Genomic DNA, 13,010 nt, shown 5'->3' with positions numbered 1-13,010 from the left:
CGTTGGGAATCCGAGGAAATTTTCGTCCCATCGAGCCCCACCCAAAGCACAGTGTGGCTCGTTGGAAATCCCAATGGATAAAAAGGTTGCAACAAGTAACAGTGTGACTCGATGGGGAAAAAATCGGTGAGTTCCCATTTCCCAACGAGTCACACTGTGACACGATTGGGTGATGATGCTAGACAATTTATAAATCAATGAACTAGTTAATTCTTTACTGGCTTTCGGGTATGAAATAAAGAGAAGTTATATTTTTTATTGTTTAGAAAACGAATAGAAGTAATTTTACCCATTTAAAAAAGTAAATACCTAATTTTAATATAAAAACACTTAATTATGAAAGAAAAGGAAGGGTCGCCTTAATTATTTATTCTTTTTATCAAACGGAAATGCCATCGCGAGACGGAGGAGTCCGCCTCTGAGTACTTACCTACATATTTTTTTCAATTCGGTCCTTTCTTACAAACTGGAATATTAGAAAGCGACCCTTATTACAATGGCTATTATACTGCGAAGCTGTTTTCCTTTATAAAAATGCCAGGACAATATTTACACATATAAATAAATGTAGCTCTTTTCACATTTAAAATGAATGAGGATCAGTATCTTGCTGATATTGCTTTGCTTTTGACTATACCATACCTATTTGCGGCTTCTTCCATTAAAGCTGGGCGTAGACAACCCCATCTATCCTATTCTTATCTTTCCTATCTTTGTCTGAGACCGACCCGACAACGATTACAAGCGTTGTGCCTGTGATCAACTCGATGTCGTCTGCGTTAGCGCGTAGATATTTACTCGTTTGTTTCTCTGTTGGCGAGAATGGATCATCATCATCATCACCAACCCATCGCCGGCTCACTATTGAGCATAATTCTCTCAGAATAAGGGTTTTGCTATAATCCATCACGCTGGCCAAGTGTGGCAGATTTCACATGGCTTTGAGAACATTATGGAGAACTCTCAGTCCTGCAGGTTTTTTCATGAAGTTTTCCTTCACCGTAGTAATATTTGCTAAAAAGTAAGGGGTGCGAACCCCGAACCTCCGCGAAAAGGAATAAAACGTCAGAAAACGTTTTTCTTTAACGATGAAACTAGAAACATGGAGAGGCACTTAACCACTACTTAACTAAACGGTATTCGAGCGGCCCTTAGCTTAGGTTGCTGGACAGTTATAGATATACAACTGCTGTTCTTCAGCCTGCTGAAAAATACAATAAATTATGAATATTTTATTAAAATATGAAATCTTTATTTATCCCGTTCTAACCTATAATAATATTATATTCAAATTCAAAATATTTTTATTCAATTAGACTTTTACAAGTTCTTTTGAATCGTCAAAAGCATCTACCACTGGTTCGGAATGCCTTTCCTACCAAGAAGAACCAGCAAGAAAATCGGCGGTTGCTCTTTTCAAAAATTTGATATACAATATTATGCCATATATAAAAGCAATTGAGGTTCCGCGCATTGCTGGAGCGAGCTGCAGGTCAAATCCACGCTCTTTTATCATTTACATAATCTTCGATGGTATAATCTTTTATAACAAAATTCCTCAATCAATTTAGGACTTGCCCTTACACAGGTTCAAAAAATCTATTAAAACTATGCTCCTGATGAAAATTGATTGAGGAATTTTGCTATAAAAGATTAAACCCATTCCCACAAATGAATGAATGATATGATGTAACTATGTAGTTACGCACAAACAATTTTGTAACTACCTATACAATTTTATTAAAGCTCACATTCAGGCCACTGATCCCAATGAATTTAATGACCATTCATTAGTGGAAATCGGTTGGGCCGTTAAAAGGTTACGAGGGAATAACAAACAAACACGCACATTTATTTGTGCACCACAACTATTAGGTAGGTTATCTACTATGGGGTAGATAATTTCAGCCTTTAGGTACCTATTCTCTATTTTACTCTTTTTCCTCCATTTTACTCCAGCTAATAATTTTAGGTTTATTTCGTGGGACTGTGATAGTATCATGATAGTTCTTACATTCCACGATTATAAAAACCTTTTTGCAATACGAGCTCTTTTTAACCGACTTCAAGAAAAGGAGGATTTGACCACGCTGTTCGGAGGTAGAATGGTGATGGATGGAGGTACAAGGCTGTGAAAATCCTGACCACAAACGTCTATACTTCCCCAAGTAGAGATGAATTAGGTAGATTTCTAATACCCTAAACAACTGAAATATCGTACACATTAGTAGCTTAGAATTTGGTACGTTTTTTCAGCCACTTTGCACCCTCACGAAAGTTGTTGGCATTGAATAAAAATACTGGTGACCTTTACTTCATAAATCATTTATTTACTTACTCCAGGTAAATGTATAAATCCAATATATTGTTAAATAACATAATAAATTAGTTCGTAGTAGAAGTAATTATTCGGACTAAGTTCGAAAATTGTTGCACATAATATTGTATGTGTTACAGTCAAATCTATTATCCGGTCAAAACTACTTTTAATTGCAAAATAGTCAAATATGATTATATTTGACTATTTTGCAATTAAAAGTATGACTATAGAGGTTATTTCTGCCTGAAATTCTGGTCAAAGTTCATAAATGATGCATTATAAGATTAGACTGAATGCAGTCCAAAACGAAATCGGAGTACCATGACTCTACGCAGTCTGGTCTGTCCTACATTTAGAGTGTTTTTGCAAAGTTAGAAGTCCAAGAATCTTCGGGCGTAACCCATTTAAAAACAATAAACACTCTAGGACATAATTATAGGACTGGTTGGAGCCGCGCCGCGTCATATTTATATTTCTAGTTATGAGCATCAATAACCGTTATCTATTAATTACGTTCACTCTTTACTGGCTAAAGCACTTTTGATTGCTCTTTGCAGTTATAACTAGTTTTGACTGGATGAGAGTTCTAACTGTAACTTAATATGCAATTTTCAACTTAGTCTAAGTACAGATCCAAATAATCCGAAGTGTGAAAAGTTGTATTTATATCGAGGAAAGTTTATTAAGTAAGAGCAGTGTTTGCAACACGAGTAGGGACATTATATAACTTGTTATAGGGCTTGTAGCTAGGGTTGCCAACTGTACTATATTATACAGTAGATATTTTACTATATTTTGGCTCTGCATACTATTATATATTTACTACACAAAAATTCTATATTTTTGTAACTTTTCTTTTAACAAGCAAAACCCTCACTTTGTAAAATTAGGGATGCCACTTTTTTAACAAAGACCTCAAAGAAATAAACAAAATGTTCGAAATAAATAGAATCGAAATCCAGGCAGAAAGAGATAAAAAAACAGAAATGCAAAAATGAGTATAAGTACAGCTACAGAAAAAGTGAACTGATAAAACAAAATATGTAAGTAATTTTGTATTTTTTTACTCTTTCCGTAAAATACTATTTTTAAAGGGTACTTTCGTGTATTTTTTATAACATATTTTGAAAAAATACTATAATCAGCTGAAAACTATATTGGCAACCATACTTGCAGCTCGCTTTGAATATTTTAATATTAAACGGGAGTTTAACCTCTGGGAGCGACTTTAGTGCAAACACCAGTGAGGCATTTGAGAGGTTCTTTGCACACGGCGGACGGAGTCTCTCCAAGTTCCTTGCTGTACGTCTTGCACGCGGCTCCTTCAGCTTAAAAACAAATAAATCCAGTGTTATTACTTCAACCACGCCAGACATGTTTTCCAAAGTAAAGGTGTAACAGTTTAAAGTTGAACCTACTTAAACAACCTACAAAAAATAAAGTTATCTACATGGATAAAGTCGCGGGCATCATCTATTAGGTCCTTGCATCCTTGCGTCCTGGAGACGGGTATAGGCTACGTTTTGTCCCGGAAAATTAAGAATTCCTACGGGAAAACCGAATCCATGCGGAGGAAGTCGCGGGCACTTTGTCGGATACCTATAAGAACTTTGTCGGACTGTGGTCTTACTAGTGGTAGGTCCCAGGTTCGATTCCCGGCATGGATTGGAATTTTATAATTTCAAAATTTCTCGTCTAGTCTGGTGGAGGCTTCGGCCGAGGCTAGTTACCACTCTACCGGCAAAGCCGTGCCGCCGATCGATTTAGGGTTCCGGCACGATGCCGTGTAGTAACCAAAGGTTTAACTGCCATAGACCTTCCAGGCTAGCCTACTTCTATTTTAGACTGCTTTATCACTTACCAACAGGTGAAATTGCAGTCAAGGGCTAACATGTAGGTATCTGATATTCAAAATAAACTTACATAATAAGGTGACGCAGGCCGGGCAACACGCGCACTTGCCAGCGTGTAAGGCACGGTACGTGGAAGGCGGGCGACAGCTTGATGAGGATAACTTCGCGGTGCAAGGGTTCTGTTTGCAATAGTTGGTGCCGCAGACGAGGTCGCCGTAGACAAGCGCTACGGCACACGCTACGATGGCTAATACCAGTACGACTTTCATTCTGTAATTAAAGATAAAAACTCGTTATTTTTTGTTCAAGTGGGGTATAGATTATGGTAATGATATATAGTAGTGATAGTTAATGGTCGATGAATACTTATTTTTAAATAAAAAGTCAAAGTTTTAAAAATGAAAAATAAAAATATTGACAAAAAGCAACACGCAATAGTCTTGCAATAGTAAGTACTTTTTAGAAATCTCAGAGAAAACCATATCCATACTTCCATACCATACATATTATTCTTATTATAAATACAAAAGTGTGTCTGTCTGTCTGCCTATCCATGTGTCTGTATGTGTGCTAGCTTTTCACGGCACATCCTTTGACTTAATTTGACGAAAGGTAGAGAGATAGCTTGGTTCCCGGGGTCCTGGGATAAGCTATTTTTAGTCCCGGAAAATCAAAGAGTTCTCACGGTAACAAACCTAAATCCACATCCGTAGATTTTGAGGATATCATTTAGGTACTTGGTACAGACATAGCTTGTATCCTGAAGACGGACGTACTCGTAGATTACTTTTTATCAAGGAAAATAAAAGAGTGTACGCGGACGAAGTCGCGGGCATCGTCCAGTCAATATATAAACGAAGAAATTAGGCGCGTTTCACCGCGGCTTTTGTCCGTTTGTCTGTGTCAATATTTACCTTTGAGGTTCCCACTCGAAACGTCTATGATGCTTCATTTCAAAAATTCGTTAGTAAAATAATAGATAGGTTAATAGGTAGGTAGGTTATTATAGGTAAGTATATGTTGTTTTAATTCGTTCGCTTTCTAACCCGACCCAAAAAGAGGTGTTACGAGTTTGACGTGTGTATCTGTGTACCTGTGTATCTGTCTGTGGCATCGTAGCTTCTAAACTAATGAACCGATTTTAATTTGGTTTTTTTTTTGTTTGAAAGGTGGCTTGATCGAGAGTGTTCTTAGCTATAATCCAAGAAAATCGGTTCATCCGTTCGAAAGTTATTAGCTCTTTTCTAGTTATTGTAACCTTCACTTGTCGGGGGTGTTATAATATTTAATTTACACTTGTTTCTATTTATTTTGCTGACGTTAGGTACCTACTTACTGCGTAAATATAAAAAAAGTATGATTCATGTTTGGAGTTGTTTATGGAGATGACATCAGTGTTATAATATTATGTATATTGGCTAGATTTATTCTGGGAATTGATAATCCCAGATGAATCTGCAAAAACTGAAAGCACTTGGCTGTTCCATCGAGCAGACAGTGAACGGTTTGCCAGTACGTTCGTGCTATGAATAGGAAATTTGGTTTGGTACGTGGCTGACAAGTAAATATTTGCCTTGTAAGCACTATAGGCCTACCGCCTATATAGCTTTTCAGAAACAAAGGACGTAGTGTGAGGTTGCTGTAAATAGATTCTATTGTCTTCTATTCAGTTGTACAATTGTACACCATCCTACCTAATTATAAACCTTAATGTCCTAATATAAGTAAACATGCTTTAAGTATCTATTAATGTATGATTCGTATCAGACTGCCACATCGGACGCTGTAAGTAGGTATATGAACTATGAAGTACGGTGACTCGGACGGAGCTTGGAAGACTCACGGCTCATGCCCCGCATAGTCTGACGCGATCGGCGTAGTTAAAATAAAAAAAATCAAAAACGAAATGTATTTATTTCATGTAGCACAACAAGAGTATCTTATGCCTCATCTGTCACTCTACTGTGTGGTTCGGAATGCAGATAGGTACAGAATGCAATTCGAAAAACAGACAGACAAATTCGTCAGTCTTCCAAATATTTATTCTCTTGTTACGCTGGACGACTTCCTTCATCAGCGAAACGTGCCGAGAGAGTCAAATAACACCATATAGAGAATGCAGACTACACTCGAAGCCTTCGTTACCTAGCATCGGTGCGAAACGGACGTATCTCTAATTATAATATGTAATTTTCATGTAAACCGATTAATTAAACCATTCAACAACCAAAAGGATTTCTACTTTCTCTACCAGCTCTGGACAGTTGTCCTTATGTAACTGGCGCAGCCGGTAGGATTGTTACGCTGGACGACTTCCTTCATCAGCGAAACGTGCCGAGAGAGTCAAATAACACCATATAGAGAATGCAGACTACACTCGAAGCCTTCGTTACCTACCATCGGTGCGAAACGGACGTATCTCTAATTATAATATGTAATTTTTATGTAAATCAGTACCCAATTAAACCATTCCACAACCAAAAGGATTTCTACTTTCTCTACCAGCTCTGGACAGTTGTCCTTATGTAACTCTCTCCTAAAAATTTGTTTGTTTTTCTACACCACCAATTTAGATTGTATTACCTATTTTTAACCCCCGACCCAAAAAGAGGGGTGTTATAAGTTTGACGTGTGTATCTGTGTATCTGTGTGTCTGTGTATCTGTGTATCTGTGTATCTGTGTATCTGTGTATCTGTCTGTGGCATCGTAGCGCCTAAACGAATGAACCGATTTTAATTTACTTTTTTTGTTTGAAAGGTGGTTTGATCGAGAGTGTTCTTAGCTATAATCCAAAAAAATCAGTTCAGCCGTTTGAAAGTTATCAGGTCTTTTCGGTCTTTTCTAGTTACTGTAATCTTCACTTGTCGGGGGTGTTATAAATTTTTAATTTACACTTGTTAAATATTTAATAAGTACTTATTTAAAAACAAAAGTTTTTGTTCTGAAATGAAAACAAGTAAATACCTAACCTTATTTTTTTGTTATTGGAAACAACTAAATAAGCTAACTAGTGGTTTTAACTTAAAAAGTAATTAAAATTCGAGAGGCACTCACTTGTCTATCAGCAACTTTCCGTGCAACAGTTACAAGGCTACCGAATTGAATGGCAGGGATAAAGCGCAGTTTAGCAGTTATACGTTCATCTTGCGATAACCCCCGATCCATGTTTACTTGTTAGCCGGTGTCACGAACCCGTAACCGTCTTTATCTCGCAATTATTAAGAAATCATTATTTCTTGTTATTTTCTTTTATAAATCACTATATTATATACATATTTCTTCAAGGTGCTAGAATGGCGACCTCGCGCCGGAAATTGCAACGTCAGCAGACCCCCACTAGGTGGACAGACAAAACGAGTCGTGAACAAGATAAAGTTGAAAACTAAAACCCGACGCGTTCGTCTTAATAAACGCTGAAATATTAGAGTAAAATTGTTTTTTTTTTGTCGCTTAATATGTTTTAATGTTCTAGTACATTTATATTTAGTATGTTCTCCTCTTTCATTTGACATCCCACTCGATACAATAACAAAAAAAAATTTGGAAACATCCACTTTTTTGATGTAACAACCGTTAGGTAAATTTTTTTCATACAAAATATAGCCTATGTTACCCGGACATTTACGACGAATCAATTGACACCTCATTCATCAAAATTGGCCCAGTAGTTTAGGCGCCACGGTGGAACACACATAATCTGGATACAAACATACATATACACATACATACATACGTACATAGACTGCTAAAATCATAACCCTTCCTTATGGCTTTGCCGCAGTCGGGTAAAAACCGTTGGATTCAGACAGCGCAAAAACGTGTCGTTGGGAAGTCCTTACAAAAGATCTATATGTCCATCAGTGGCCGTGTATCGGTTGACGATGATGATGAGATATTTCTTCAAGCCCTTATATTTTTTAACCCCCGACCCAAAAAGAGGGGTGTTATAAGTTTGACGTGTGTATCTGTGTACTTATCTGTGTGTCTGTGTATCTGTGTATCTGTGTATCTGTGTATCTGTGTATCTGTCTGTGGCATCGTAGCGCCTAAACGAATGAACCGTTTTTAATTTAGTTTTTTTTGTTTGAAAGGTGGCTTGATCGAGAGTGTTCTTAGCTATAATCTAAAAAAATTGGTTCAGCCGTTTAAGAGTTATCAGCTCTTTCTAGTTTTCTTGTAGAAAAGAAGGTTAGATAACCGTTTGGTTCATAATATTATGTCAATAGACAAATGTCAAGCTGTCAAGATGGACGTTGCCAAAATACATAATTATTTATTTGAAAATGATGTTTTGGAAAACTCAGATACTTTGGATCGTCGGGGGTGTTATAAATTTTTAATTTACACTTGTTACAGCTTCAATAGGGAAGTGCGAAATATCAAGGTAAGTACATTCAAGCATTTTTCTGCATCCGAAAAATATTCTACAAATAAAATAGCCATTTTTCGCCAATCGTTTCTAGATAGGTGCCTATATACCTACTGTTAGTTCTTATAAAAATAATATTTCATAGTATACATACATATACACATGTACTTTTTATATACTTACATTGTGAACCCTTGAGAAATTCTCATTAGACTAATAACTCAGCCTTGAGGTTATTTTTCAGTTTAAATTGTTAACGAGCGCCGGAGCAAAGAATTAATTCTAGATTCATTCCCAAGAAGAATTTATTCTTTTGTAACCTCGTTAGTGAAGGGTTAGCCTTCCGGTCATGTTTTCTTACTTCACTACTAATAAAATAAAGTACATACAAAATTATAGCCTTGAATTATCCTCCCAGGTTAGTCGAGGTGGCAGCGAGCTCTCGCAATGCACCGTCAAAGACTCAACTAAATCCTGTAACAAGTTTAGTTTCACTTACAAGTTTTCCGATGGAGACTCAAACTAGATTTACGCCGAGTTTTATTCCCCTAAGAAAAATGCTCGATATTGTATCCTCAACTTTAAAGGAAGAAGCAATTTAACAAGAGCCGGTTTTCTTGACTGAGAGAACAATAATTTGTCTTGGTGTCAAATAATTCAAGATATATTTACTTATTGAAAAATTCCGTGTGTAAGTTCTAATATTCGATTTTCGAAATATAATAAAACAGACAGATTAGTTATTTTTTTCCTCGTTTAATATAGTTCGAGCTGATGCCTTCGATTTCATCCGCATATAATGTAGGTACTTACCTATCTCTATACACAAAACTTTTGTATAGTGTTTTCTAAAACAATTGATAACAGGCTATTAGCCTAGACAATACGTTCGAAACTTTAAAATTGATTTAAGACATTAGTATAGGTATTTTAGTACACAAACAAACATAACTACACGGAACAATATTATTCCAAGATATGAAGACACATGAAAATTTCCCCAATAAGCATATAGGTATACATTTATACCTATTTGGATTATCTAACCTCTACTCAAAATAATCTTTGTTTTGCGGGGTTAGGAAGTCATTCTGATAATTATGTTGCTGAGCTAAATGTAGATACAAAATAATCAAAATATATGTACACCTGATAGACCCGATATAACTAAAAAATATACGGTACGCGACGTTTATTGAGTCTACTCAAATCATAATATTTTCTATGACCCGAATCTGCATGGGTATATAAAAGGAAAAGCAGACTGACTGACTGATCTATCGACGCACAGCTCCAACTACTGGACTGATCGGGTTGAAATTTGGGCATGCAGATAACTATTATGATACCCGCTAAGAAAGAATTTTTGAAAATTCAACCCCTAAAGGGGTAAAACAGGGGTTTGAAATTTGTGTAGTCCATTCGGATGAAATCGCGGACATAAGATAGTCACACTAATATATGTAGGTAGGTACCTAAATCTCCTGGCATCGGGCGGGCAATTGTGATCCTGAGGCTGGTGAATGTCCCATTAATTACATGACATCAGGCTCATTTCATAGATGCCTTCCAGCGGGCCTGTCTAACTAAGTTACAATAACACCGCATTTCTGCTACCCATGGAAGAAATTACCTACTACTTACTACTTGTTGCATTGGTCTATAGCTTTGTGTACTTGAAAATATTCTAATTTAATGTCTTTGTATTCTATATACTTCACTCTGTTAATATTTTTTTTAACCCCCGACCCAAAAAGAGGGGTGTTATAAGTTTGACGTGTGTATCTGTGTATCTGTCTGTGGCATCGTAGTGATTTTAATTTAGTTTTTTTTGTTTGAAATGTTGCTTGATTGAGAGCGTTCTTAGCTATAATCCAAGAATATCGGTTCAGCCGTTTGAAAGTTATCAGCTCTTTTCTAGTTACTGTAGCCTTCACTTGTCGGGGGTGTTATAAATTTTTAAACACTTGTTTAATATTTCAAGTTAAATATCGCTTACTTCATAATGTAAAAGTGGGAATTTTATAGTGTCACTCGTGTGTTTGTCTGTCTATCTGTCTCCCTGTCCGACTGACACAGCCAGTTTGCTTAGAATCTAAAAAAATAGATGAAACAAAACTACGTAAGTAGGTACATTATTAATTTATCAGTACGAAATGTGTTAAAATTAATTTCACTAATTGTAACCACGGCACCTCAAGTTCACGTTCAAATAAAAAATAAAGTTTTCATATTTAAAAGTGAATGTCATAATAAGAAAATGATCTGTTTAGTTCAAACGCAAAATTGTTAATAGCTTCTTTTTTTACTTCGATCATTAATCGATTTTCATTAAACAAACTTAAGTTTTTGGATTACTAATATTTCATTTTCTAAGAAATCTATTGATAGTGGATAGGCTATTAGCAAATTAGGCTTGTAAATCTATACCTACCTATATACTTATGTAAATATCATTATCATCATCACTATGATCAACCCATCGCCCGCGCCGGCTCATTACTGAGCAAGGGTCTCCACTCAGAAAGAGAAGGACCTTAATCTACCACACTCACTCAGTGCAGATTGGCAGACATCAGACACCTTTGAGGACATTGATTCTGACCTAGGAGGTCGGGGGTTCGAACCTGAGCATGCACCTCTAACTTTTCCGAGTTATAGTTGCGATTTACGCAATTACTTAGCTGTATATTATGTTACATTGAACTACGTTTTTATAGTACCTACCTACGCAAAGTATTTGGTTAGATGCGTTGGTCTCGGTTGTAAACTAATAAACTTAGTCTGAAACGTGATTTAGTAATCGCGTTTCTGACCTTTATCTTATATTGCAATACAATTTGAACGCTTGACAAATAAAATAAATATCAAGCTTTTATATAAGATAAATCTTCAGGTTACAATATTTTTTAAACTTTTTTTTTTTTTTTAGTAAAAGACGCAAACGACAACTTATAAAATTATTTAAGTATATAAAAGAAAACTTCTTTTTTCTCAAGGAGCAGGAGGAGGATTTTGGTAATACATGAATGAACTCATGATTAGACTGAGGAGTGAGGTCTTTTACAGTGGATGGGAAATTAGAAATTCTACGTTGACGAAGTCGCGACTGGTACCTAATAATAATATATTTCTTCATAATTATTTTATAACTTCTAAATGGAGAACATAATATAATATTAGCATTGTAAAGAGTTCATGAAATTTGCCGCAGAACATTGTTTGTAAATTATGAAGAAACTTTTGTTCCTTTTGAAAGACGACCGCTGTTGGACAGTTCGTAGATTTATCTGTAAAATTATTGTATAACTTTGGTAGGTACAACTACATTGTTTCAAAATTAAACCTCGTAAAGTTGGTGACGGCAAGAGCGTTTCCACATTAGCGGATCCGATATTAGTATCGGACGCTAATCTCAGAGAAGTCTAGAGTACCTACCTAAGTTTCACAGAATACTATTTATTACGTATTATAAGTGCCAGCATCTCACCTAGATACTGTAGGTCTAATAAGCTATAAGTAATAGGTATTTATAAGGATTTGTTATGTAAAAGTACTATACCTATATTTGTAAGTACGTGGAAGGGCTATGGCAGTTTTTATTACTTAAGCTTATACCCCTTTGATTTTTAGACGGCATCATACTGGCACGCTTAATTGCTTGGCGTCACGGCTTTGCCGGTAACGTGGTAACTAGTCATGGCCAGTCCAGAGATTTATAGTTTATGAAATTTCAAACACCTGCCGGGAATCGAACCCGGGACCCCTCATTTATAAGAGCACAGCACTTACCACTGTGCCAGGGAGTCATGGCCTCTGTCAATGTGTATCTACTATTGTAATCAAATAACTACGTAGGTATAGTAAATAGTTTGGTGCGAGTGCCAAGTACTCGATCGGCTTTTAAGCATCCACTCGATGCCAGCCAACGAATATCGTAAGAATAAAAATAGGTATGAATTTATTTATAATATGAAAGTTAATAGATGTAAGTAAATCTAGCTGCAAACTTTACCTTTGAAACTCTCTTGACTAATGTACCCACCTACTTTTTGTACCTAATAAAATGATGCCTTAATGTAGCCTAACTAAGTGTGAATTGGCATATCATGTTACGTCGTCACTTAAGGCTATCGTTGTCAACGATCCCCCGTCGATTTCCTACGTATGATATTATTGTTCTTATCTCTATCTGCCCTGGTTCGTGCATTCTCGGTTCCTAGATCGGTACATTTGTGATAACCAATTGAAATTGCTGTGATTGGCTGAATTTACCATGTTCTTGCTGCGACAGTGAGTTTGAGCCACTAGCGGAACAATGTTAGCCGGTCAGAAATGATTGCAATTAGTCAACCTGTTTGACGTCCGTGTTCTGTTTTCGATTACAAAAAAGAAAAAATTGTTGTTGCAATCATCAATTTTAGCAAATAGTGAAAGAGAGTCGGCCAATCAGAGGTCACAACTACC

The 13,010-nt window shown here is 36.2% G+C and overlaps 1 protein-coding gene across 1 annotated transcript; it reads right to left on the bottom strand.

Moving 5' to 3' along the window:
• Positions 1-2,870: 2,870 nt before the first annotated feature.
• On the bottom strand, positions 2,871-7,253 carry LOC123880911 (fungal protease inhibitor-1-like). The gene is made up of 3 exons (XM_045929315.1): positions 7,228-7,253; positions 4,244-4,442; positions 2,871-3,648 (listed from the first exon to the last, which is right to left on the bottom strand). Exons 2-3 carry the CDS (start codon positions 4,440-4,442, stop codon positions 3,530-3,532), a joined length of 318 nt encoding a protein of 105 aa, XP_045785271.1. The 5' UTR covers positions 7,228-7,253; the 3' UTR covers positions 2,871-3,529.
• Between the last annotated feature and the right edge of the window lie 5,757 nt (positions 7,254-13,010).

This window comes from Maniola jurtina, chromosome 3 (assembly GCF_905333055.1).
Source record: "Maniola jurtina chromosome 3, ilManJurt1.1, whole genome shotgun sequence".
In the NCBI taxonomy this organism is placed as follows: Eukaryota; Metazoa; Arthropoda; class Insecta; order Lepidoptera; family Nymphalidae; genus Maniola; species Maniola jurtina.
This window is presented reverse-complemented; position numbering and strand designations above follow the sequence as displayed.